Source organism: Trichoderma ghanense (assembly GCF_004382785.1).
Source record: "Trichoderma ghanense strain CCMA-1212 chromosome Unknown scaffold_8, whole genome shotgun sequence".
NCBI classification, from domain to species: Eukaryota; Fungi; Ascomycota; class Sordariomycetes; order Hypocreales; family Hypocreaceae; genus Trichoderma; species Trichoderma ghanense.
Genome location: NW_027395671.1, coordinates 706,309 through 732,452, shown reverse-complemented (window position 1 = coordinate 732,452; position 26,144 = coordinate 706,309). Strand labels below are relative to the sequence as shown.

At 54.0% G+C, this 26,144-nt stretch overlaps 11 protein-coding genes across 11 annotated transcripts; 5 read left to right on the top strand and 6 right to left on the bottom strand.

Moving 5' to 3' along the window:
• Positions 1-849: 849 nt before the first annotated feature.
• Positions 850-4,695, bottom strand: CCMA1212_006848 (uncharacterized protein; the record flags this gene model as incomplete). Its single annotated transcript, XM_073704043.1, has 1 exon — positions 850-4,695. The coding sequence occupies one exon, from the start codon at positions 4,693-4,695 to the stop codon at positions 850-852; it is 3,846 nt and encodes a 1,281-aa protein (XP_073557457.1).
• Positions 4,696-5,470: 775 nt separating this feature from the next.
• On the bottom strand, positions 5,471-5,662 carry CCMA1212_006847 (uncharacterized protein; the record flags this gene model as incomplete). Its single annotated transcript, XM_073704042.1, has 1 exon — positions 5,471-5,662. The coding sequence occupies one exon, from the start codon at positions 5,660-5,662 to the stop codon at positions 5,471-5,473; it is 192 nt and encodes a 63-aa protein (XP_073557460.1).
• Positions 5,663-5,765: 103 nt separating this feature from the next.
• Positions 5,766-8,233, top strand: CCMA1212_006846 (Proline utilization trans-activator; the record flags this gene model as incomplete). Its single annotated transcript, XM_073704041.1, has 5 exons — positions 5,766-5,827; positions 5,926-6,089; positions 6,155-6,280; positions 6,336-7,558; positions 7,616-8,233. 5 exons carry the CDS (start codon positions 5,766-5,768, stop codon positions 8,231-8,233), a joined length of 2,193 nt encoding a protein of 730 aa, XP_073557459.1.
• A 1,139-nt stretch (positions 8,234-9,372) lies between these two features.
• Positions 9,373-10,890, top strand: CCMA1212_006845 (uncharacterized protein; the record flags this gene model as incomplete). Its single annotated transcript, XM_073704040.1, has 1 exon — positions 9,373-10,890. One exon carries the CDS (start codon positions 9,373-9,375, stop codon positions 10,888-10,890), a length of 1,518 nt encoding a protein of 505 aa, XP_073557462.1.
• Positions 10,891-11,167: 277 nt separating this feature from the next.
• CCMA1212_006844 (uncharacterized protein) lies at positions 11,168-11,864 on the top strand (the record flags this gene model as incomplete). Its single annotated transcript, XM_073704039.1, has 3 exons — positions 11,168-11,236; positions 11,291-11,558; positions 11,629-11,864. 3 exons carry the CDS (start codon positions 11,168-11,170, stop codon positions 11,862-11,864), a joined length of 573 nt encoding a protein of 190 aa, XP_073557461.1.
• A 412-nt stretch (positions 11,865-12,276) lies between these two features.
• CCMA1212_006843 (uncharacterized protein) lies at positions 12,277-13,676 on the top strand (the record flags this gene model as incomplete). Its single annotated transcript, XM_073704038.1, has 4 exons — positions 12,277-12,537; positions 12,593-12,925; positions 13,002-13,136; positions 13,209-13,676. The coding sequence occupies 4 exons, from the start codon at positions 12,277-12,279 to the stop codon at positions 13,674-13,676; spliced, it is 1,197 nt and encodes a 398-aa protein (XP_073557464.1).
• A 137-nt stretch (positions 13,677-13,813) lies between these two features.
• CCMA1212_006842 (Aflatoxin B1 aldehyde reductase member 3) lies at positions 13,814-14,927 on the bottom strand (the record flags this gene model as incomplete). Its single annotated transcript, XM_073704037.1, has 2 exons — positions 13,814-14,313; positions 14,405-14,927. 2 exons carry the CDS (start codon positions 14,925-14,927, stop codon positions 13,814-13,816), a joined length of 1,023 nt encoding a protein of 340 aa, XP_073557463.1.
• A 1,219-nt stretch (positions 14,928-16,146) lies between these two features.
• CCMA1212_006841 (Putative carbonic anhydrase YvdA) lies at positions 16,147-16,720 on the bottom strand (the record flags this gene model as incomplete). The annotated part of the gene is made up of 2 exons (XM_073704036.1): positions 16,147-16,553; positions 16,615-16,720. The coding sequence occupies 2 exons, from the start codon at positions 16,718-16,720 to the stop codon at positions 16,147-16,149; spliced, it is 513 nt and encodes a 170-aa protein (XP_073557466.1).
• A 747-nt stretch (positions 16,721-17,467) lies between these two features.
• On the bottom strand, positions 17,468-19,173 carry CCMA1212_006840 (Proline-specific permease; the record flags this gene model as incomplete). Its single annotated transcript, XM_073704035.1, has 2 exons — positions 17,468-18,366; positions 18,432-19,173. The coding sequence occupies 2 exons, from the start codon at positions 19,171-19,173 to the stop codon at positions 17,468-17,470; spliced, it is 1,641 nt and encodes a 546-aa protein (XP_073557465.1).
• Positions 19,174-21,516: 2,343 nt separating this feature from the next.
• On the bottom strand, positions 21,517-23,151 carry CCMA1212_006839 (Vacuolar calcium ion transporter; the record flags this gene model as incomplete). Its single annotated transcript, XM_073704034.1, has 4 exons — positions 21,517-21,625; positions 21,791-22,584; positions 22,646-22,729; positions 22,792-23,151. The coding sequence occupies 4 exons, from the start codon at positions 23,149-23,151 to the stop codon at positions 21,517-21,519; spliced, it is 1,347 nt and encodes a 448-aa protein (XP_073557266.1).
• Positions 23,152-23,870: 719 nt separating this feature from the next.
• Positions 23,871-25,837, top strand: CCMA1212_006838 (Retrograde regulation protein 2; the record flags this gene model as incomplete). The annotated part of the gene is made up of 2 exons (XM_073704033.1): positions 23,871-24,007; positions 24,120-25,837. Exons 1-2 carry the CDS (start codon positions 23,884-23,886, stop codon positions 25,835-25,837), a joined length of 1,842 nt encoding a protein of 613 aa, XP_073557267.1. The 5' UTR covers positions 23,871-23,883.
• Positions 25,838-26,144: the final 307 nt, after the last annotated feature.

Below are 26,144 nucleotides of genomic sequence, written 5' to 3'. Positions count from 1 at the left end.
GGACTTCGTTCCTGCATGGTTCCTGGCACTTGGCCTCTTAGCGGCAAACGCTAATCGCGTAGTGCCTTTAGGGTTTCCAGGGCGCCCTGATGGCGATTTGCCGGTGCCTGCCGGTGCCCTGAGAGCGCTGAAGCGACACGAGCACGATGCGAGGCTCCCTGCATGTGAACTTCATTGAAGTCATCACAAACTTTGGGCTCATGTTGATATCATTTTGCCAATATTCTAGGTTAGACAGAATGCGCACGTGCGGAAATTGCATCTACATTCTCACCATTTCCTCCCTGTTCCTCGGTCTGCAGCGTCTCGGTTAAACCTGAGTAATGATGCATGCATCTCATATCTACTCGCAACATGAGGGCATCAGCACCACCATGTCGCACCACGTTGCTCTTGAAACCCAGCACCAGAGCCTGGACCTGCTCGCGTGCAAGCAAACTCCGGCAGCTTCCAGCATCGTGTGCTGATTACCGGATTCTTCCCGATCTCGCGTGAAATCATCGGCTACTACTAGCATCATATTGATGAGTTACTGCAATGTTACAGAAAATTAACACAAAGACTAACACCAACAAGGTGCTGACCTGCGCTTCTAACAAGACCCCAGCATCGTCGCCGAAGATCGAGGGACAACCAATACTTTGTAGTTTCAACGTCTTCTCTTGCTCTTCGAGACTGCAAGTTCGCCTCTTAGTGAGTATAGACTCGAGAATTAGAGGCAGTCACAGCGAATTGATCCAACAAACTGCCTGAGAAACATGTAATCGATTGATCATCCATCTAGACACCAAGATATTTTTTGTATTGACAATAGAAACTATCACACTATATACTGGCCTATTTTTTTGCTCATGCCTCGACTCTCCCCCAAGCACCTCCTCCAGGCGTCTGAATCACAATGCTCTCCCCGGCATTCAGCCTCGTGGTGGCCTTGGCTCCCATGTTAATGACTCTCTTCAGCCCTGTCGCCGGATCCGTAACCTTGATGCAGTTCAGGCCAGCCTCGCCATCGCCTCCGCCCTCCATGCCGTACGGGCGACGCGATCTCCTCTCGCTGAGAATCGAGCACTGCACGGGAACGCGGAACTCAATTTCTCTCACGGTGCCGTCGCCGCCCCTGTTGCGGCCCTTTCCTCCCGAGCCCTTGCGTAGCTCGAAGCGCCGCAAGATGCACGGATATCTCTTCTCAAACACCTCGGGGTCGGTGATGCGGGTGTTCGTCATGTGCGTGTGGACGCCGCTCTGTCCAACCCAGTTGGGGCCGGCACCGGAGCCGCCGGCAATGGTTTCGTAGTAACCAAAGCCCTCCTTGTGCTCGCCGGTGACGGGATCCTTGCCGCCGGTGCCAAAGGTGAGGTTGTTGCAGCAGCCTTGGCTGGCAGCGCAGGCGTTGAATGCGCGGAGGACAACGTCGGTGACGCGCTGGGACGTTAATACGTTGCCGCCGACGACGGCGAGGCCGTCTCCTGGATTGAGGAGAGTGCCTTCCGGGATGACGATCTCGATGGGTGTCAGACAGCCTTGGTTGAGGGGGATGGAAGACGAGACAAGGCAGCGGAGGCAGTAGATGATGGCCGAGTGCGTAATGGCAATGGGGGCGTTTGTGTTGCCCAAGACGTGCGGACCAGTGCCAGTGAAATCGAAGACGGCAGATCCGTCGGGCGAGATGCTGATGGAGAGAGCAATGGGCGTTCCGTCGTCCATGTACTCAGTCGCAACAAGGGGCTCAGGGCCATGCTTGTCACGGGTGGCTCTCAGCAAGGCACGCACGGCATCCTCTGCGGTGTGCTGGATGGCGTACATGTACCTGTGCACGGAGGCCAAGCCGAACTCGTCGATGAGGCCCTTGATCAGCGAGATGCCCTTGGCGTTGGCTGCAATCTGGGCCTTGAGATCCGAAATGTTGTCCTGCAGTCTGCGGGTGCCCGAGCAGCCTTCGTACCGAGCTGGCTCTTCCAGTAGCAGTCTGACTACCTCCGCCTCGTCGAAGCGGCCTTGGCTAACGAGCTTGGTGGACTTGATCGAGGCGCCTTCCTGCCACAGCGCGGACGAAGTAGGGGGCATCGAGCCTGGGAGGATGCCGCCGATATCAGCGTGGTGACCGCGGGAGGCAACGTAAAAGGCAAGTTCGTCTCCGTCAAAGACGGGCGTGATGACTGTGATGTCGGGGAGATGGGTGCCGCCGCACGAAGGGTGGTTCGACATGAGCACGTCTCCGTCGCGGAGCTTGCCTTCCCAGAGGCGATGCTGGTACTGGACTGCGAACTGCATGGACCCCAGGTGGACGGGGACGTGCGGCGCGTTGGCGACGAGGCCGCCGTCGGGGCTGAAGATGGCGCACGAGAAGTCGAGGCGCTCCTTGATGTTGGTTGACACGGCGGTTCGTCTTAGTGTGCGGCCCATTTGCTCTGCGATGCCCATGAAGCGGTGGCCGAAGACCGTGAGCTGGATCGGGCTGAACTCTTCCTGGTCGCCGTTGGTCTTGGGCTTTGTGGCGTCGAGCGCGCCGTCGATGACCACGTAGCTGTCCAGGATGGTGGCTGTTGTTCCGGGGGCGACGACGATGGTCTGGGTGTTGTCGATGATGAGCGCCGGGCCTGCGATCCGCGATGCCTCGGGAAGCTTCTCAAGCTCGTAGATGGGGGTGTCGACACGTCCGGCGCCTTCAAAGTACACGGGGTTTGCACCGTCCGCTCTCGGTGAGGGGACGCTGACGCTTTGAATCTTCTTCATCTGGGCATAGGGGGTCTTGGTCTGCTTCGCGCCGGTGCCGCCGACGGCTCGGATGCGGATGTCGTCCACGATGATGTCCTTCTCGGGGAAGTGGAATCCGAAGCTGCGCTTGTGAGCATCTTCGAACTCGCGCTTAAAGTCCCAGTCGCGGCCCTTGAGGATCATGAGCGAGCTGCTCGAGCCGACGTAGCGCATGCTGAGGTATGAGTTGTGCGAGATCTGGTCCACTGAGAATCCCTGGCTGACGAGCGCATCGGTGGCCTGCTGGGCGAGGCTCTCCAGCTGAGACCGGATCTCGCCCTCAGTCTCTGGGCTGTAGACGATGGCGGAGGGGCGCTGCGTCTCGTGGACGACGTCGGCCAGGGAGATGCCGTATGCAGACAGGATGGAGGAGTATTTGTGCAGGATGATGCGGGAGATGCCCAGGACGTTGGCCACGGCGCAAGCGTGCTGTCCGCCTGCGCCGCCGAAGCAGGCAAGATGATGGTCGGCGGCATCGTAGCCGCGAGCCTCGGTGAGGGCGCGGATCGGTCCGGCCATGCCCTCGTTGGCGACCTTTAGAAAGCCGAGGGCCACCTCTTCCGGCGAGAACGGGGAGAGTCCGGCGGCCGTCCTGTCCTTGTTGATGTCGTCTGTGAGCTCGGCAAACTTGAGCTCGACGACTTCGCGGTTCAGCGGCTCGTTTTCCTTGGGACCAAACACCTTGGGGAAGTACTCGGGCAAGATCCTCCCGAGGAAGAGGTTTGCGTCTGTGATCGTCAACGGGCCGCCTTTTCGGTAACAAGCTGGGCCTGGGTGGGCAGATGCCGACTCTGGTCCCACGTTGAAGAGACCGTTTCTCCAGGAGAGGATGGAGCCGCCGCCTGCGGCGACTGTGTGGATATCCAGCTGCGGCGACTGGATAGAGATGCCGGCTGTCGTCGTCTCGAAGACGTGGTCGTAGACACCTGCGTATCGCGAGACGTCCGTTGATGTGCCGCCCATGTCGAAGCCGATGATGGGCCGCTTCTCCTCCTCGTCCCACGACGTCTGGGCGTAGCCAACGACACCGCCAGCGGGCCCCGAGAGAATGGCCTTGAGGCCGCTGAACTTGCGGTAATCAGCCAGTCCGCCATCTGACTGCATGAACTCGATCCTGGTGTCTGCGGAGGAGAAGCCGCCGCGGAAGTTGGCCTCGATGGAGCTGATGTACTTGCGGATGATGGGGGTGAGGTAGGCGTCTGCAATGGCGGACGTTCCGCGGGGGACCACGTTGATCATGGGCTGCAGCTCTGATGATAGTGTGACGGAAAAGCCCATCTCGAGGGCGAGCTTGCCGACGAGGAGCTCGTGGTTGGGGTAGGCGTAGGAGTGGATGAAGACTACGGCGATGGAGCGGAAGCCCTGGTCCCATACCTGTGCGAGCTGCTTCTGGACGATGCTGAGGTCGGGTTCCTGGAGGATGCGGATCGTCTCGCCCGTGACTGCGGCGACGAGCTGTGCGTCTTGCGGCGTGGGCGTGGTTTTGACGGAGTCTGGGTCTTCGGTATAATCTTCCATGGTGACGCGCTCATCCACTTCGACTACATGGTCGTAGAGAACCTCTGGCCGCGACACGGACAGGTCAAAGATCTGAGGCCGCGACTGGTTCCCGATGGCCAGGAGGTCGCGGAAGCCCCTTGTCGTGACGAGAGCGACCCTCTCGCCCTTGCGCTCCAGGAGGGCGTTTGTGGCGACGGTGGTGCCCATGCGGATGGACTCGAAGTGGAAGAGGTCGAGGGGCTGGCCGCGGGGCAGGTGCTCGCCCGTGACGAGCTCGAGGATCCTCCGGATGCCTTCTGTGGGAGCATCTTGGTAGTTTGCGGGATCGACGGAGAGGAGCTTGAGGATGATGTCGTCTCTGCCGGGGATGGAGGCGTGGACGTCTGTGAAGGTGCCGCCTCGGTCGATGGAGACTCTGATGCGGAGGGATTTGATGGCCATTGCTGGAGGAGGGGGGTATTAAGGTGTTTGGGTTGGTGTGTTTAGCTACGATGGCCAGCTGAGAGGCCCCTTTCTTTATACAAGGCGGTATCACAGCTCGCCCTGCTTCGAACGAGGAAAGATGAGGAGGCAAAAAGATGAACAATCAGCGGAAAAGAAAGAAAGGAAGCACGACATTTCTCGCGTCACGTCTCCATCGTCTCCATCTTGAATTCCGCACCGGCCTCGGACACCTTCTCCCCTCCTCTCTCCCCCCCCAATCAAGGACCAACGATATGGACACAAATGTTCTGGGTTCCGATGATGTGCGAACCTGCGGCGGCATAGGAATTGAATCCCGCTGGCCTGCCGGTGTGGGTCCCCGCAAAACCGAGACGCAGGGCCGGGGATGACGCCCAGCAGCTGGTCTAAGCCAAGAAGAGGATAATGGGGAGGAGTCTTGTCTGTCGGGGTCGATTCCCGAGGGCCAGGTGGGAGGTGGATGCTTACTAAACGGGGTCACAGGCTGCGGGAATGGGGGTTCCGATGTTTGGGGGAAGACGGTTGGATTTGGGGGAGCCGAGATCGAGGCTGTCTTGCGCCTTGGTGAGGTCAGCAGCTGAGGAGTGATACTATCGACGGCTGATATCATTGATCTCTGATACGGAGCTGAGAGGACAGATGCTGCAGAACTGCATAGCTTTGTACGGCTGAAAGGCAGATAAGGGAACCGAGGGCTGATTTGCGCCTCAGCAGAGGTAGGGCTGAAGCGGCTGTGCAGCAGACACACGCACCTCTACGCAGGGCTGATTTTCCCATCTCGACCTCGGGATAGCAGCCCGCGGCTCAACCACCTGCAGCCCTTTTCGCGATCCTCCAGGGCTCTCATCGCGAGGGCCATGTTGAGGCTCTTGAGCGTCCTCTCGCTGGGTCCCGAAACGTCAAATACGGCAGAGAGACGGGGTCGTTCCCTCTCCATGGCCCACATCTCGCAGGGTTCTCCGAGTCGAACGAGTTTCACGACAGGTGACATTGCTGTTCCATAGGCTCGCGGTGTCGTCACTTGGCATAACCATAACGAGATGGAAAGGATGACTTCCCCTGAGGGCGCCCCTGGGCAGGGTGCGGAGCAGTTTACCTCGAGGCCAGTCGCGTAAGTTTTTTTTTTTTTTTTTTTTTTTTTTTTCCCTCCCTTTGCGATTGATTCAGATATGAATTTGTACACTTATACGTGGATTTGATTCTGCTTAGATGTATGAATTGCCGTCAGAGGCGCTCGTACTGTTCCAAGGAAAAGCCTACTTGCTCGCGATGTCGTGATTCTCGACTTACGTGCATTTACGAGGGGGCCAGGAAGATTCTTGTGAATGAGTCGTACCTGCGTGAACTTGAAGCGAAAGCAAAGGCTCTAGACAGTAAGTCAAGTTCGATATATCCTATCCCATGCCATGTTTCTAGATGCTAAACAGCAATATTGCAGGTATGCAGCCTGGCAGTTCGACCGCTGCGCATCGCCACCGCAACAATGACGAAGAGGACGATTTTGAGGATGAGCAGCCTCTGCTTGAACCTTTTACGCAGCTCAGTCTGGACAATGTCTCTACGAGTAAGTTGTCTGCTGCAACACTTCAAATGTCACCCAGTTTCTAATGTTTCTTCAGGCTTCCAGGGCCCTGCATCGGCGGACAACTTCCTCCGCAATGTGAGAAAGCTGTCGGGCTTCCAAGGTGACGATGGGAGTCTTGACCTGGTCTCCAACTTCTACGAGCCGGATGCCCTGCCATCAAGACGACAGGTCGTGTTTGGCATACGCTCGCGATTGCCACCCATTGACATGGCGCGGAGGCTCTTTGCAGCACAGTACATGTACATTGGCACCATCTTTGCCTTTACCGACCCCCGAGAGTCGTTTGAGCGCCTGCTTCTCGAGGCATACGGCGGGCTGCCGGATCCTGCTGACAAGACGGCGTGCCTGGAGCATGCCAAGGTGCTCATCGTTTTGGCCTTTGGGCAGTTGTACTCGGTGAATCAGTGGGTGGACTTTCGAGGACCGCCGGGCTTTGATTACTTTCGAGATGCACTGAACCTCCTCCCCGAGACTCACGAGGAGGGCTCCATTCTGTGTGTTGAGACGCTGGCTCTTGCGGGATACTTTATGCAAAATATGAACCGCCGGGATGCTGCGTTTCAGTACATCGGCAAGGCTCTGCGTATGGCCATTTCGCTTGGCTTGCATCAAGAGGTCAGCCCTCATTACAGTTCACAGCAGGGCCCGATCCTGGACAAAGCCGAGAGGGAGCATCGGCGACGAGTCTGGTGGTCCATCTACAGCCTGGACAGGATCCTGTGCGTCAAGTCCGGCAATCCCATCACCATCCAGGACGAGGACATTGGCGTTGACCTACCGTCGCCGCTCCCGGGAGACCCAAAGTATTGTCCGGCCGTGGTGCTGCGGCATTACACCGAACTGTCCCGGATCCTGGGCCAGATACACATGACAATCTACCGCCGATCGAACAAGTCCGCGCCCAAGTCCGGCAAGAGCCTCATGGCGTCGGTGCAGAGCATCATCCTCTCGCTGTCCAAGTGGAACCGCGAGCTGCCCGACGAGCTGCGCTTCGACCCTTCGCAGCTGACTTTTAGCCGCGAGAGCGTGGGAGCCTTTGCGCATTACTACCAGTGCATCAACATGACGGTCAGGCCGCTTCTCTTCCACGTGGTGCAGAAGCGTCTGAAGGAGATTCGCAGCGGTGATGGGGTGGCGGAAAAGGAGCGTGATTGGAAGGAAGGGCTTTCGCAGACGACGGTGAGGGTCATTGACATGTGCATTGCGGCGGCGCAGGATGTCATCAATATGATGGCCATTGTAGCGCAGCAGGACATGGTTGGTGAGTTGCGCCCCTGGTGATGAGTTTGAAGACTCAACGAAATTGGCTAACAGCACGGGGCATACATAGCAACGTACGGCTACATGGACGGGGAGCACATCTTTTCTGCTACCATTGTGCTCGTCATGGTTTGCACTGCGTTTCCCGACAATGCTGCCAATAACCTGGCCATGGAAGCTGGGCTTGGGCTGCTGCGGAACATGGGCGAGCGCGGGAACAGCCATATGGGCGCTCGCTACGAGTTGCTGGCCAACATCATCCACTCGGGCTCCAGCCTCGCGTCTCCCACCGCGCCTCGCCAACATCCTTTCAACATGATGCCGTCTGGTTTCCAGGCCGGAGGCACTCCCATGGGTGGTCATGGCAAGGGAGTTGTCCAGCCGCACATGCCGATGGCACCGTACCCCATCAGCGCGTACAACACGGCCGCGAGCAGCGGAGGTGGGCGATTCAACTTCCCGGCCGTGGACAATGATGCGCTGAACGAGCCATTTTACGACGAGAGCGCGAGTACGGGGATGGATTTCGGGCTGTGGGAGGAGGGGTTTGCGTATCCTACCATGGATCTGGACGTGGATTTTGCGCAGCGGTCTTGTGCGACGGGGGGAGCTGGGGGGACGGATATTCGGGAGTGGATGTTTGATTTCATGGGGCAGGGCGGTCCTGGTTGAGATTGCTTTGTCAGAAAGGAAAGCGATGTATGGGACGGACGAAGAGACGACTGGATCGATAAGTGAGCGAGGGAGAACAGAGGCTGATTTCAGATACCTTGGTTTACAAGATCTTCTTCTCCACATCGCCGTATCTCCCTTTGCAGGGTTCGTTCTTGGCCTGCTTGTGTGTTTATCGTGAACCCGCCGAGTCGGTATCTAGACGACATGCTCCTTGACTCTTCACTGACGAGTCACACACACATTCACTACCGGTTCAAGAAAGATGCAGTGCAACATCACGATTGCCACATCCCCCCCACTCACACTCCCACGCCCATGACGACGCCATCGTTGAAGATCACCGTCTTACAGTACCGAGCATGTCATTCATGAACCACCCGGGTTTCCTCCCAATCTCCAACTAGAACTTCTCCATCTTCTTCCCCGCACAAAGCTAGTCCTCTTTTTCCTCCTTGGTCTCCCCCGTTTAAACGCCACAAGGAAAACAAGAAAGCCCCGTGCCCCGAAATCATCCGTCTATAACGGAAAAAAAAAAAAAAATGAAGATAGGCCGCTTAAATCGCCACTTTTGCTTCCAGGGGTCGGTGAGGGTCTCCGATCTGCCCCACAAAGTTGGTAGCGTACGGCTAATGTCCTATCTATCTTGCCTATCACTCGGAAGAGAGAGAGAGTAAGAGAGAGACTTGTTGCGTAACTTATCGGGCGGGCGCGGGAGGAGGAGTTGATTCTGGGGCGGGCGATAAGGGGGGTAGGGGAGTTGGTTGCCTATGGCTTCTCGGAAGAACAGTGTTTGGAGTTGAGATGGATGATGAGGCGGGTTGAATGCTTTTTACTGTCGTCTTTTTCGAGCCTTTTTGCCTTTTCGGACAGGAGGCTCCGTTGGAGATATCCTTGGTATAGATTGTAGGTTTACATGGGATGGGATGCGACGGTCTCTCCACTTGAACGGTTGCATTTAAAGCAGGTTCCCCACGGGGTTGTTCGCGATTACTTGTTCTCCAACAGGGGTGGGATTCTGATATCTCTCTCGTCAACTCGTGTACCTAACCCTTTCTTCCTTTGTTCCTTTCTTATTTCTTTCCTCTTCAGTTTGAGTCTCGGAGATTCTCCTCCTAAGCTCTCTCACAAAGGCAAATATGGCTTCCAAACCAGACCTCGACGAGAAGCGTCCCTCCTCTCGCGATGTCTCCTCCCAAGACATGGACGAATCCGCCTCCTCCATCCCGCTCATCGACCCTCATGCCGAGAAGCGCCTCCTGCTCAAGCTGGACATGTACTTTGTCCCCATCATCATGCTCGTCTACCTGACGTGCTTCCTCGACCGCAGCAACATCGGCAACGTCAAGGTCGCAGGCATGCCCGAAGACATTGGCGCCAGCGCAAAGGAGTTCTCGACGGCCGTGTCCATCTTCTACGCCACGTACGTGGCCTTTGAGCCGCCCTGGAGCGTCATGATGAAGTGGATGACGCCCCGGATCCTGCTGACGGGCCTCTGCGTGGTGTGGTCCGTGACGACCATCTGCACGGGCTTCATCCACAACGTCGCGGGCTTGTACGCGGTGAGGCTGGTGCTGGGGGCGTGCGAGGCGGGACTGTTCCCCGTGATGAACTTGTACCTTACCATGGTGTACAAGCGCCATGAGCAGGGCATCAGGGTGTCGTACCTGTTTGTGTGCACGGCGATTTCGGGGGCGTTTGGAGGGCTGCTGGCGTTTTCCATTCTGAAGATGGATGGCGTGGCTGGGTATGCGGGCTGGAGGTGGGTGTACATCATCGAGGGCATCTGCAGCTTCGTGATTGCGCCGATTATCTGGTTTGGATTGCCGAATGATCCGTCCAATGCCTACTTTTTGACGGAGGAGGAGAAGGCTATGATGAAGGTGAGGGAGGCGCAGAGGGCGCAGTACATGGGCAGTGAGGAGTTTAGCTGGGAGGAGATTTGGATCAGTCTCAAGGATCCGAAGCTGTATCTAAGGTATGATTGTACCGTTTCCTTTGACAGCAGAAGACTCTTTTACTTACATTCATCTTGCAGTGGCTGCATCCAGTTCTGTCAGGACATTCTCCTCTACGGCTTCAGCACGTTCCTCCCCTCCATCATCGTCAGCATGGGCTACACATCCATCCAAGCGCAGTACCTCAGCATCCCGGTCTACATCTTTGGCGGCCTGTGCTTCCTCGCCCTCGCCTTCGTCTCCGACCGAACATGCATCCGCGGGCCGTTCCTCTGGCTCTCCAACATCCCCGGCATCGTGGGCTACGTCCTCATCCTGGCGCCCACCAGCAACGCGGTCAAGTTCCTCGGCACCTTCTTCTGCGCTGCGTCGACGTACTGCGGGCCCGGACTGAACTTGACGTGGCTGAATGTCAACGTTGCGCCGCATTATCGTCGTGCGACGGCGATTGGGGTGCAGCTGAGTATGGGGAATACGGCAGGTGTTGTTGCGGGTCAGATTTACAGGAAGTCGCCGTATGTTTTGGGCAATGCGTTTTCGGTTGGGGCTTTGGGGTTGGCGCAGGTGATTATTGCTGTGAAGTGGTTTTATTTGAGGAGTCAGAATCGGGAGAAGGAGAGGATGGAGAGTGGGAGGGTGGAGGATAAGAGGAAGGTTCAGAGCGGTGATCGGGCTGTGGATTTCAAGTATCATCTTTGAGCGGGTTGTTGATGTAGAAGGGGTTGAACGGGAAGACCAAGATACTGTATTCCTATCGTTGTTTGTAAAGAGACTTGATGCCGTGTGGACTCCGTGATAGACAATTCAACAGAGCTGATGACAAGCCGGAGAGTCCAGGGAAGTTTAATGAATAGGGAACTAATAATGTCTTGCTATGTCCCTTGCTACGGCTCCTCAAGACCCAGGGAGATGGCTTTGGATATGCGTCATTTTCAATATCAATTCACGAGGACGGCGTTCTTGATTCCAAACAAGAATGACTACATATAAACATAGGCTTACGTCAAGGCTTAATTCGAACATATTGGGCATCAGGGAGTCAAGGGTAAGTCGTCTAATGTTGTTGGGTCGTATAAGAGGGTTGATGACCAATGATGAGGGATCGCGAAACATTGGTCTCCTTGTTCACATTGAATGCAACCGGCGTCGCAATTACACTCCCGCAACAAAGATGCCCGAGTCCCTGGAACCGGAACCATGGTGGCTCGATTATGCACTCATAGATGACGAGCCTGGGAATGTCGATGGCCAGCTAGACCATTCCTTCGAAACTACCGCAACAATGTGGCGCAAGTTATGCTATACCAGGAATATTTCCGCCAATCCTTGGTGCCGCTGCTTGCTGTTTGGGGAGAGAATGACCAATTGTACGTCGTCGCGACTCGCTGAAGAATGTGACGCTGAGTTTCCAGAATGAATACTTGTTCAATGCCGTAGCTTTGTTCCTGCTGGCGCAGCGGCGTATAAGCGAGGCCTGCCTCATGCTGAGATTCATCTCATTGACGCTGGTCATTTTCGCTGTGGTTAGCAATACCCAGGGCACTCTGCATTATATATTGCCGTTTTCCCAGAGGACTTTTTTTGGTTGGGGGTGGAACAGCAATAGTAGAAATGATGTGATCCCCCATGTAAGGGTGGAGAAGCTGCCTGGCTATGGAAACAGGTGGCGGTGATATCTGAAGCTCGCGGGAATTGCTTTACTCCATAACCAGACAATAAGTAGATGACGAAGAGATATTGATAGAACGATGACACAGATTGATGAAGCATGAGGCTCTCGAAAAGTTGATAGCTGATCTTGAGTTTTGTCATATGTCAGCAAATGCTTCCTCCGGCAGTCAGAGCAAATCCGCCAGCACACGCCAGTAAGCCCGCAGCTCCTGTAAATTGGCGCCGGAGTTTAAACAGCCAAAGGAGTCCCCGTTTGTCCTTGCTTATGTTTGCTTCGACCAGTATGCATGCTTACCGTCCGACAGAAGAACGGGCTGGTTTCCCCTTTTGCTCCTCCATCCACTTTCTAATATCGAAGTCACTTCAGCCCCTATTTTCCCCTCGACGTCTTTCGCCGAAAGAATCGGTACTACCATGGAATCCTCCCAGTGCCTCACCGAGCTCGACCGCACCTTCGTGAATCTGACCGATGATCCCGCGCAGGGCCGGGACGCCAGGCGCACGTATATCAGGCGCGCCGTTATGAAGAACTATCACAAGCGGCGGAACCAGAAGAAGGAGGCATCGCGATATGAGGCCGAGGGAGCGGCAAGCATTCGCGAGAACGCATCAAAAGCGTCCATGACGCCGAATCACTTGGCAAACTCGCGCCTGAGTCCGCAGATGCGTGCCCTGGTTAGTTACTATGGGCGTCTATAAACCACCAAGCTAAAAACGTAATCTTACCAAGCGCTTGAAGATACCCAAGTTCAGGCTCTTTGAACAGCGCAAATTCCCTGAGCCGTCTGCGATGCAGATGAGCAACTCCGTATTGCGGTATCTGTGTGGCCAAGCATCGAAAGTGGCTCACGATCCGTCCCTTGTGGCCTTCCTTCATCCTTATTCTGAGCAAGAGCTTGAGAGCAGCTCTGCGTCTCCTAGCTCGAAGCTGAGTCCTCTCAAGACATGCCAGAACTTGTTGCGGGCTTATGGCTCGTGTAAGAGCGAAACGCTTGGGCTGTCTGTCGATAAAGAGTCGCTGTGGGAGATGATCCATCAGCACCAGGAATGGATATACGCAAAGGTAAGACGAGTCTGTTGTTTTTCTGACTTTGGGTTGCTGTCGTTGCTCGTTTAACGTCATGACTGACTCTAAGCAGGTGAGCACACTCAGTACCTGGGAGCTGCTTTCCGCGGCACAGGCTGTCGCGATCTATGTGCTGTTGAGAATAAAGCTGGGAAAAAACAATCCGGCTTTTCCAAATGGGGATATTGCGCTGCTTTATACTCTTGGGGTGAGATTCCCTCTGCTTTCATCCGTGTCCCGCCTCGTGAAGCAAAATTGACTGCTAATTCTCATTTACAAGACCATCTTTAGACGCTTTCAAGTCGAGGGCACATTGGATGTCTCTCAGCATCCCCTAGACGACTGGAAGCAGTGGGTGCTCTGCGAATCCTTCGTCCGTGTTGCGACCATTTACTTCACCTTGAACGTCGTGATATCCATGGAGATTGGGCTGCCGTGCAATAGCCCGCTGGACTGGGACACCGAGGGCATGCTGCTGCCAGCTTCAAAAGCTTCATGGTCTGCCCAAAATATTGATGATTGGAGGAAACGAACAAGCACTCTATTACCGTACAAACAGCTGAAGTGGAAAGACTTGGCCGCTCCAACGTCTGTTGGCGATTGTCCGGTGGAAGATTGGAGGGAAAGCTCCGATGAACTGGGCTTGTTGGTTACGATGGCGATGACGTTGAGAGCTCAGCTGTTGCAGGACGCAATTCAAGCGGGCAGCATATCGTCCAGGGAATCTTCTGCGAGTTGTCCCAGGTGACACGTATTGTTGATGCTAACCGGGAGCTCTGTCTGCTGGGTGAACCAAATATTGTTGATTTCCTCTCTACGCTAATATGCTAAGGAACCTGCTATGCAAGAACTTGAGTATCTAATCTGATGAACGGCATTTCATCTCTATGAGTGTCCCTCGTACGTGTACTCAAGGGACGTGTGCCAGGGGTTGGGGCTGGTGCCCTTGGCAATGACCCAAGCAGCATCGAGAGCCTTGACAACGTCCTCAGGCAAAGGGCCCTTCTGCAGGTCCGTGATATTCTGATTCAGCTGGGAGATCTTGCTGATTCCAAAAATGACTCCATCGTTTCCTCCATCTTTTCCAAACTTCAGGGCAGAATGGTGGACGAGCCAGCGGATGGCGACTTCGGGCATGGTCAGCTTGTGGCTTTCGGCCGCGAGGCGAAGGATGTTGAGGGCCTTGAAAAGGCTCTCGTTGAAGTACATGGAGCGCATAATGGGGCCCAGGAAGGTGTTTTTGCTGAAGCGGCCCTGCTGCTCGTCGTCGTCGTCGGGGGACCTGTAGCGCCCCGTCAGGAGACCTCCTCCGAGCGGAGTGAACACCACTACTTCCAAACCAAAGCGGCGGCAGGCAGGGATCACTTCTGTCTCGAGGTTTCGGGCTAGACAATGGCTTGTTAGCTCCGTCTGCATGTGATAACTTGCCACCAGAAAAACGCTATAACGCGTCGGTGGGCCTGGGAGACTTCTTACTGATTGCGTTGTAGAGCCCCTGGTAGATGGTGGGCCTCACCCAGCCTCGGTATTGGCACAGCATGACAATCTCTGCGACCTCGTATGCAGTGTAATTGCTAAGCCCAAGCTGCTTGAACTTGCCCTCCTCATAGAGCGTGTTCGCAGCTTCCAGAGTCTCGGCAAAGGGAACGGAGCGGTCGGCCGAGTGGAGATAGAAGATGTCTACACAACTGGTCTCGAGCTCCGCAAGAGAAGTCTCCAAGTCCTTGCGGAGGTTCGCAGCCGTGTGCTGCCCGGGGGAGAGAGGATAGCTCTTGGTGGCAATCTTGAAGCCGCGCTCCTTGTATCCCGCCTTTGCGGTGAAGGCTTCCTGGTCGCCGTTGGAGTAGATGCGGGCTGTGTCGAGTTCGTTGTAGCCGTGCTTTTGGAAGGCGTCGAGGTGAGTCTGGAACTCTTCGATGGTTGTGACGCGGTTGTCGGGGGAGGTTGGGGGGCCGTAGGTCATGAGGCCGAGGATGGCTCTGGGCTTTTGGGGGGTCATTTTCGTTTCGTGATGTTCGATTTGATGCTGGATGGGAAGTGTTTGGGTGTAAGTCAGTCAAGATCTGTCTGTGGCTGCCGCTGCTGTATGCTGATGAGGATGGTACTCTGGCAGTTCATGGGGAATCAACTGGCTTTTATATTTCTATCTGCCTCTACTTCTGCTCACCCGTATTGCGCCCTCAACACCGCATAACAATCCATTGATTGTGAGGCGTGTAAAGCCTCATTCGTGTAATTCTGTTCCTGTCGACATGCCCGATTCGGCATGACAGAAGCGGCAACTAACCCGTATGAGGCAATACAGGGCACGCCTCCGCCAGCTGTCTATTGGCCGAACAACTTCAGCCCATCTCGAATAAGAGAGACAAAGCAAGGACAGAATCGTCTGCTTTACGAGCCCATTGAAAGAATCCACATCGAGATGTACACTCAAATGCAATTTTCCCTATTCTCAATCGTAAATACGAAGCAGGCGGGATTTACTGTGCGGGGATTGGGTAAAGACGCTGAAACCGGTGTCTCTGTATGCGTGGGTTGCGGGTTGATAAAGCGTCCACCGTAAGGACAAATGGTATTCACGGAGCGGTGGGAGTCTTTTAATCTCATCGAACAGCCAAATGAAGCCCATCGTGAATGCCGAAGACGAGTCGGATGGCAAAGCATGACTTAGCGTCTGGCAGCGATGTGGACATTCAGGGACACCACTGCTTCAGTGTATTACTTGGCTCAACAAATACGCGAGAAGACGAAACGAGAAAATAGCCGCAGCTACATTAGTTGAAACATTATTTATCCCATGAAATATCAGATTTGCGAAGGGTTCACGCATTACCCAGTGGTCTTTGTCAAGATCCCAAGCTCGTCATCCAATTTAACCCCATTTGTGGCAGCACCGGGCTCTCTGATATGCCAATGAACGAGAACCCCTTGAGTGTCAGTGCTTGTTGACGACTGTATTTACTATCATATAGTTGCTAAAGTTCATACCTTAAACGAGAGCAAAGTCATAAATAACGTATATAGGTATCTAAGTATGGTCCGCATACACGATGTGGCCGATGTCCTACCCTTGAGTGACACCATGATATCGCCATTGTCTATCAATGGCTGAGCGACACTCCAAAACAATCGAACAGGAACTTCGAGCTGTACAGCTTCTATAGCTGTATCATCTTGTGTATCGTTGGCTAATTCATTGTTATAACTCCAACCTGCATCTACTCCACGACCTTTCTCAAAACACCCGTATCAGTATCATGAATCCACCCCGTCACGCGCACCTTCTTCCACGCAAGAGGATGATTGCGAAGATACTCGACTTCCTCCCTCGTAGTCTTCTCCAGATCAAAGAAAGTAAGCACCTCAAAGCCATCCACCTCCTTCGACTCGGCCAATCCCAGGTTCTTCTTTAAGATACCGTGCACAACCTCCTTTGGGACGCCCAAGAGTCCGCAGCGAGTATGCTTGATGAGAAGGACTTCTTCGGCGCCGAGAACATGAGTCACGAGTAAGACGGAGCGAGCGGCGTCGCGGCCGGAGGCGCCTGCGTTGCGGATGGTGGTGACTTCGCCTAGTTCGAAGCCGTAGGCGGATTTTGGGTCGAGACGACAGTCCATGCATGTGACTGAGATGAAGGTTAGATTAGATTGGATGTGAGACAGCTTGATAGGAGCGGAGGAGCTTACCTATGACTGCTTTACGCAGGGGAGGGCATTCGAGGCCGCTGTGCTTGTAGGTGCTGGCGTACTTGGCGTTGGCCTCGAGGACTTGGGATTCGAAAGGAGTAGACATTTTGCCTAGCTACAGAGGAGAGGAGTGTTTCAGGGTCAATTTGATGAGGTGCAAGTTGACGACGATGTTGAACTATTCGCCCAGAGTATTGAGATGTTCATGGTGAAAGGACTTTGGGGACTATTTATAGGAAACCCGAACGATCACATGAAGCATTCGATTCGATCAGCACTGCCGCAGAGTACGTTTTACCAGGACTTTAGAACAACACAAGCGGCGATATTAGAAATGAATTCTTAAGTATCATTAGAGAAATGGTTGAAGCATCACAGCGTTTACTCCGGTCCTCATAGCCAGCAATAGGCTACTTGAACTGTTCATAATGCAACTCGACATGCAATCATTTCCCGTTTCGGCCTTGTGAATGAGTCTACGTAAGCAGTAAATCTTGCAGCATTTGCCAAAAAAGGATCAATCTCGGTCAGCCGCTGAGCTGGTACAAGTTGCCCATGCGGGCTGAATTTGAGCAATATCCGGATCCGGAACTCAGGCGCTGTCTTGAGCTGCCGAATTTATAATCTCCGGGATCTCAAGATCCAGGAAGCCGATCCTGATTCCTAATACTCCTTATTACGGTCACATCAGAAACAAACTTACAGAACGTCATTAACATTAACTCTCATTTGCATCGTAACTGCGGAGGTATTCAAGGCAGAGACATGTTGTCGCCTCTCCGCTGCTTTTCAGATCGCTTTTATATACAATAATCCAATAGAACATCAAAACAACAATCGTCTCTCAACCTGTCTACGCCAGCCAGAACCATACCCTCTCCAGCCGGTTCCTGGGAACAGGTGGCTGGTCCATTGCCTCCATCTCGTCCATCTCCTTCTTGCCCGTGATGACGTCCACTTCAGACGTCTTGATGCAGAAGGGCGTCCGCTTCCAGATCTTGTGGCCGAAATACAGCACGAGAAAGATGGGCAGTGTAATGTAGGCGGCAAGGAAGTCGTTCACGTTCCAGTTATCGCCGATGAAGATTTGGAAGCCATTAGTGAGGGTGAGGATGGAAATGATGAAGAGCGCGGCATAGGTGCCATATGGCTGCAGGGGCGTCTTGTACGGCATCTCTCCCCAGAGGTTGTTGAAGAAGATGGCCTTGCGAAAGCGAAGGTAGGTAATCATGATGATGATCCAGGCCAGGAAACCAGAAATGGTCGAGATGTTGACGAACCAGTTGAAGACGGTGGCGCCGGAGTTGTTGACGTTGAGGAAAGCGAGGAGGGAGAAGGTCCAGGTGAAGAGAACGGCAACCCATGGGACACCCAGGCGGTTGGTGAGAGCGAACCACTTGGGAGCCTGGCCGTTGATGGCCATGGAGTACAGCACTCGGCTGGCGGAGTAGAGGAACGAGTTTCCGGCAGACCAGGCGGAGGTGAGGATGACGGCGTTGATGATGTGGTTCAGGACGGGAATGCCTGCGTTCTGGATGCCGATGACGAAGGGCGAGGCGCTGGCGTTGGAGGCTCCCAGCAGTCTAGGGTCGTTTGAAGGGACAATGATGCCAATGATGAGAGACGAGACGCCGTAGAACAGGGCCAGGCGGAAGGTGAATCGGCGGGCTGCCTTCTTCAGATTTCGGCGGGGAGAAACGGCCTCTCCGGCGGCGATGGCGATGAGTTCGGGGCTGGTGATGAAGGCAAATCCTGTACAAGAGCCATGTCAGCTTCACATGCGGCGAAACGAGTCAATGGGGGTTGATCAGACATACCGGCCTTGACAAAGGCGTGCCAGTAGCCCAAAAATTTGCCCGTGTTTCCCTTTGCATTGTATTCCACAAAAGCGCCCGGGTCATTCCAGTAGTGAAAGCCGAGGATGTGATGCTGATTTGGGCCACCGCCGAAGAACAAGACAAGGCCGATGATGCAAAGAACAAACAGGGCAATCAGCTTGATCGAAGCGAAAATAAACTCGGCTTCGCCAAAGATGGCAGCGGCAAACAAGTTGAGCGCCAGCAGAACAATGAGGACAATGGCGATCCAGACAGCAACGTTGACGTGGGCTTTCCAGTAATCCAGGACAATGGCAGCTGCCGAGGCTTCGGCGGCGACCAGCATCGTGTAAGCGTACCAGTAATTCCAGCCCGCAGCGAAGCCGAGGCTGGGATCGACGAAGCGGCTGACGTAGTAGGGAATGGTGACGCCTCGGAAGGGCAGGTAGACGGTCATTTCAGCGAGAACGTTCATGACGATGTAGACGATCATGGACATGGAGAGGTATGCCATGAAGAGCGGCGCAGGCCCGGTATCCGCCAGAATGCCACCGGATCCGACGAACAGACCGGTTCCAATGGCTCCTCCAAGGGCCAGGAACTGCAAGTGCCGACTCTTGAGGCCTCGCTTGAGCTGCTCTCCATCGTGGGCAAACGTGAAGTCGGTGGTCTCGCCCTGCCTGGCGGACTCGATGTTGATGTCGAAGGCCTCGTCGGGGCCGGAGCTGCCTTTTTTCTCCATGATCAATCGCGGCTGATGAGACAAAGATGAGACAGGACAGGAGAGACTTGGAGCAGAACGGAGAGGGGAAGAGAAAAAGAGTGAGACAGCAGGGTCTGCCTTTATAGATATCCCTGGCTTGTTCCTCCCAGGAAGAAGGCCGTTTATCGCCTGCTCCAAGCGTCTCCAAGGCCCTAAAGGCGCCCTAAAGAGAAGATCCCCGGCACATTGACGCCTCTTTGGCTGTTTTCAGCTTGGTTTGCTGCGGGGAGGGGACAGGGTTTAAGGCACAAGATGGTTGGAGTGGAGGTACTGATACTTGTTGGAGGAAAAGCCGTCCGGTCTAAGGATCTGCTACGGAGCTGGTTATCACGAGAATGGAGCCTGATAACGCGGCCTCAAGCTGAGAAAGATTTGGGTTCAAGATAAGGCTGGTCTCCCTTGGTATCTCTGTTGCTCAGCCCGTATCAGTGTTCCGCATAGACAGCCGCAGCTCATCGTGTCCCTGAAATATATTCATCCTCTCTCTCCACCTGAAAAAGCGGCAAGGTTGCGGTGTCCGAGTACATACCGACTACATAAAGTGGCGTCCGCGTTCAAGCCCCCGAGCCCCAACTTGCTTATCCGAGCTCAAGGCTTGATCAAGCCGCTTTTTCTCCTCCCGTCTCCTTATTTGTCCCGCCTCAAAGGCAAACTCGAGGCTAACTGGAGCGGGAATATTCCAGAATGCGCCTATTTGGAGAAAAGAAGATGAGAAGCCTCTTCAATGACACTTTGACGCTCCTGTGCCTGCATCTGGGCGCATTAGCGCTTGTCTCCTTTGCATGAGAGAGCTTCATCCCAGACGCGTACAGATACCAAAAACATTACATACTTCTGGACGAGCCTGCGCATCTCCACAGACACGAGAGGCTGTAAATCCTTATCTTTTTTCCGCCTGTCTTTGCAACCGAGGATGGGGAAGTGGAGGCGTGGGAAGGATTAGTCGACTGGGGTTGAGGGAGACACGATTCAGTTGCGCGCAACATCCACCCTTCAGCTTTTACGTACAAAGATGGTCACTGCTCGTGAGCACTTGAGGATCGTGCCATCCGCTAGCAGGTACGGCAGAACGGGCTGGAAACGAGAGAGAAGCAGCGGCTCGTTCTTTGTGATTCTGCTTGATGCTACCGGAGTGTTTCGTTGACTTAGGCTTGGACCTGGTTGACATGATGCTAATACGATAATTGGCAGCAGTCTCTTTGCGGTAAGCCTCATCCGCGGGACACTGGGAACTGCATGCAAATTGAGTCTACGAACACAAGCAAGGGATAGGAGCGCCGGGAGCGAGAAGCAAACTCGCGGTAGACAAACTCCACAACACTCCGATTCTCCAAAGCTGCGCAATTCTCATTAACGGCTCGCATCGAGCAATCAATCAAAGCAACAAGCAGTTCGCCAAACAAGCCGATGAAAGCCGCCGGCCGAGCGTTCTCCATGGATTCTACAGTAAGCCCGGCTACTCGTCGGGCGCCAAAAGGAGACGGAAAACCGGCCGTCAGCCACTTGGGGTTCCGTTGCCCGCCATCACGGTTCACATGACGGACCGTTCGTCGGACGAGGAAAGGTTCCAGAAGCTCGACAACTACATTACTCGTGCAGTCGTGCCAAACAGCTGGTGATTCCACCGCCTCCAAAGCGGTCCCCCTTCAGTCTTCCCCAGGTTTCCCCAACTCTGTGGACGGAGAACTCGATTAACTCTACCCAGATTATGGGCCAGAGGCTGGGGAAGACTTGAATTAGTAGCTCATGAACAAGTGAGGCTGTTCAAGCGTGCGTGCTGTGCGACCAGAGGAGAACAAATGCCTCGTTCTGTGTGGCGTGAACCGGATGTTGCCGAATATTCAGACCTCAGCCCGTCTTGTCAGTCAGCACCTTTCATGCATTCTCCCGAGAGGGTCCATTTGCATGCTTGTACCTGCACCTGCGGTCTGTGTGATATTGTAGATAAGGAACGGACAGATCATACGATCCGTCTGACAATTCTCCGTCTCTCTGCCTATACGTAGCTGGCGTCTGTTGTTCACCAGTCTGGTGCGCAGCATACCCAAGGCTACACCTCAGGCTGCAATTGGCTATCTCAAACGATCATTCTTAGAAGGGGCTCTCTCTGATTGAGTGGTGAGTGTAAGAATGAAGATCGAGCCTTTCATACATCAATTAATTGCCCTCCGAAAGCCGTGGACAGCCGTTGACAGCCGCGGTGTACGTCGACAATGCTGCCACAGCTTGCACCGAATTTCTAGCACCTCTTGCTCCCTTCTAAACGACAAGTTTCTTTGAGCTCGGCCCCATTGCGACGGACTCCTGAATTGACGCCACCAACTATGTAGAGTTCCACAGCGGAGCAACGAAACCGGGGAACACGCCTCCGTAGGAGCTACGAGCCTTGCTTTGAAAGAATGATGATGATGCATGTACGAGTACGGAGCAGCTGTGGATTGAAGCGGTTGGCTTCCCAAATGTCATGTTCCCAGCCTTCTCAACCGTAAAAGCATATACGTGTCAATGAATGTGCATCCGGAGCATACTCACCGTGTCGACGTGATTTCAGACAGTCTTTCGTTCCCACTAGAAGGAGAAGGATAGTATCACGTACCTATGCAAACGGTAAGCTGCAGCCTCAATGATGGGCAATACTTCGCAGATGACTGACGTGACAAGACACATGGCGCCCTCCAGAAAATCACTTTTGCCATCTCGACATAGTTCAGCCACGAGTAACGTCCCCAGGAAGATGGAAATCGTCTCCAGAGTCGGGAAATGCAAAGTCATGGGGTGGCTAGGCTGCGCGGCCCACGAGAAGAGGACCAATGTCGGTGTGATAAAGAGAGCCACATTCATGCTCCGACCGATGGCGAATTCGAGAGCAGTCGTCGTGTGGTTGTTGTACGCAGCTGCGATGGCTTCGATCCGAGCTGGTCCATCTAAAGCCAAAGGCAAAAGGGCGAAGCTGACTACTCTCTTGCTGAGAAATTCGGAATCTGTGACTGAGCTCATGGTGCGCATGAGAAAGTAGGCTGACAGCGAAGCCATGCCCAAGACGGTGACGAGGAGCAAGGCCTCGACGATGCCTAGCAGGACACGACTTGTACAGGATCTGTCGACTCGTTCAGGCGCTGTAGCTTCCAATAGTTGTCGGTGAGACCTCCATCGATAGTGCTGGTATACAACGAACAGGAACAGGAGGGCCAGGGAGGCGGAGTGCGACATTCTCACCAGTCTGTCCTCACAGTCTGGGTTAACCGAGCAATGGACTTCGGAAATCGCAGAGGGGACGACGAGGGAGGTGGAGGCGACCATCATGAGAGAAGATGTCGTCGATGCGAAAGTCGCGTTGAATATCAGCTCTCTGTGACGAATGCTTCCGACCAGGAAGCACCATCCCACTACCTTTTGCCGTAATGATACTGCGTTAGACATGCAGTCGTACAGGGCGATGTTTGTGACTTACGAGAAGAAGATTGGCCAGAACACTGCCCATGATGCAGGATTGTGCTATATGAGCCGCGCCGTGCTGAATAGCGGCGATGCCTACCTACATGTGGCCTCTCAGTAAGCCCTTGCTCAAGTCTATCAACCTCACCAGGCACTGCGTACGATTAACAAAGGTGCATTATCAAGAATTGCATGCAGACAACCGCCTGCCGTAGGACCCAACACGGCCGACAGCCGGCAAATCTTGAGAAGATTCAACTTTGAAAGCGGGATGATGGCCAGGAAGTTGAACCAGAAGATGAGCTCCGGGGATTTATCCTTGATACCATAGGCTATTCCTAGGGGGACAAAGACGAGGAGTAGATTCGAGTAGCTGCCTGGCGTGAGCAATTCGATCACCTCCCGCAGCTCTCGCCGGCACGCATCGGAGCGCGGCAAGTGAGGAAAATGCCGATCTACATCCTGATTGAGGATAGGAGTTGGTAGAGTCAGATATCTGGGGACGAAGGGAGGAGCTGCCATTTATTCTGAGGTTGTAGATCATAGGGTAGCATTGTCTCATCGTATGGATCTGTGTATCGTGAGGAGCATCGTGAAGCCAAACATCGCAATGAAACGCGATGGTTGTGGATAAACTGAAGTATTGAAGCGGCGTGCGCATCGAGTTTCTTTGGGTTCTTTCACATTCCAATATTATGAGAGAACTGTGGTTTCTCTATGCTAAGTCTCGACGGGTCATCGCCACTCACTGATTTGTCCAACGTGCTATTGGTTAAAGCTCTCAGCGAGGCTGAATGCGGCGTTGTTTAGAGAAATCCATGGATCTCTGCCCGCAGCCCGCAATAGCGATTACCAGAAGCTGCTTCCGTTGACGAAAGCTTCATTGAACTCTTGTTGTTTAATTGGAGTTGCAATAACGAGATGACCAATTGCACCGCGTCGGAAAACGCGGGTTGTCATCGTCTTGATAATGTGCCTGCATTTGAGACAAATCGCGTGATGGATTCGGACAGGGCTTTGAAGATCATTATGATATCACGACCCAGGTGATGGATGCAGTATATTCATACTTCTCACCGCTTGATGTGACGTCACGAAGGCTTGAAACCACTGAAAACCCGATAGAAATAGAGTTCCAACTTCTCAGCTCTGTTTATAAGAGGACGCGATCCTCCAACGGTCGGAGCGCGTAGATCGGATGCACTGGCTGGTTCCATCTAAAGATCAATAGCTGTGTCAAGGCCAAGGACTATCATGGACCTCTCGGACTTTGAAGATCTCGCAATCGGCTCCGAGTCTGAGGACGCTGATGGAGCAGATGGAGCCTTTATGACGCCTGCGATATCTACAAAGACCTCCAGAGAAGGCGACGGGCCTCGTCCGCCTTGGGAGGGGCGTCGAGACAAGCTGGTCGGCGTCGTGGACATGGGAAGGCGAGCTATTCTAACAAGCCAACTAATCGCTTCCAGGTGCTCTTATTGCTAACAAAGACGATGGCACAACCAGTAATGGAATTCGATTCTCCATCACGGACCTGTCTCCTGATAGGGCGCGTATCCTGCCGACGGTGCTGGCTTACCGAGCCGGCATATCGCTTTACGACTCGCAGTTTGATCCGGAAACCGGGGAGCAAACCCCTATTCCGGATCATGTTATCGATCACATTGTGTCAGTCTTTAACGGCTTTCTCATCGTGTGCGGCGACATGGGAGTCGAGAGGAAGAATATCCATGTCGTCGCAACAGAGGCAACACGCAAGGCCATCAATGCAACCAAATTCCTGGAGACTATCAAGAAACAGACCGGCCTGTCTGTTGAAGTGCTAGCCAGCGATGTCGAGGGTCAAGTCGGAGCGTTGGGTATCGCGAGCGGCTTTGATACTTTGTCTGGCCTCGTGATGGACTTGGGAGGAGGCAGTACGCAGATCACCTGGATGATCAGCCAGGGAGGGTACATCAGAATCAGTCCCATGGGCAGCTTCAGCTTTCCGTATGGAGCGGCGGCTCTATCGAGACAGCTTCGCGAGTTGCGAAAAGGGAAGAAGAAGGAGGATGGAGAAGCCGCCGTCGCACAATTCCGCCAGGAGATGATTGAGAACTTCAGGTCCGCGTACAAACATTTACATATCCCGGACAGCATGCTTGAAAAGGCCGAGCGGGAGGGAGGCTATCGCATCTATCTGTCAGGAGGGGGATTCCGCGGCTGGGGCTATCTGCTGCTGTATCTCAACCAGACCCACGACAAGCACTATCCCATCTCCATCATTAATGGGTATACGGTCGGACGAGACCAATTCGAAGATACAGAAACGGTCAAGAATATTGCAAAGGCGGCAAAGGACGTCTTCCGGGTCTCGGACCGCCGTCGCTCACAGGTTCCCGCAGTGGCATTCTTGGTCAACGTCCTGGCCGAAGCCATTCCCCACGGGATCAGGGAGGCTCACTTTTGCCAGGGGGGTGTGCGAGAAGGGTACCTCTTCCGCACTCTGCCGCCCGAGATCAGACAACTGTCGCCGTTGGAGGTGGCAACGCAGAATCTCGCGCCGACGTCCTATCGCAGCATCCAAGAGCTGCTCAAGCGGGCGATTCCGAAGCCGTCGAGGCACGAGACGAAGAAGTTTCCGGATGAATTCGGAGAACATGTGATCAACTCGTTCGCCAATGTGCTGTACGTTCACATGTTCATGTCCAAGGAGACGGCATCGACAGCTGCGCTCTATTCAACAAGTGTGGGAATGATGTCCTCAACCCATGGAGTGTCCCATCAGGACCGCGCCCGACTCGCGTTGATGCTCGAATCGCGATACCGAGGCGAACTACCGCCGCGAGAGGTGGAATTCCGCGAGGCTCTGCGATCTCTCATAACGCCGGAGGAGGTGTGGTGGACTGCGTATCTGGGTAGAGTCGGATACCTGATTACGCGGTTGTATGCGTCCGGCGACATCGACACCGCAAAGCCCCGGGTTGTCTTTTCCTCCGAATGGTCATGGACGTTGGGCAAGAAGAAGAATAAGGAGGGCTTGATTTTGACGTTGTCGGTGCAGAAGAAGAAGCACGATCCCGCAAAGCTCAAGCATGCGCTGGAGGACAATGTCAAGCGGATTCAAAAGGTTGGAAAAAAGAAGCATTGGATCGGAAAGGAGGATCCCTGGGGCATGAAGGTCAAGGTGGTTGTTGTTGAAGAGGGTATATTGGAATCGTCAGACTGATCGTATCGGGGAACTTGTACGGAATTGTATATCACTGGAATTGATCATGTATTCAACCTTAGGGGCACGTATGCCCACAGCATGTTATGTGAACAATATGATTGAATGTGACTAGACTAAGAGCCTATGGGTTGTTGAGAACCCAGTATGCAGTGGACTATATGCAAAGTAATGAAAGGAAATTGCCGAGTGTTGAGACTCATGGAAAGGAATTAGATGTACCAAATGAGAGATTCAAGAATGAAAACAAGTGAAACAAACAGGAATAGAAACAGTGTGAAAATACAGGGAAGGAAATGGAAAGACA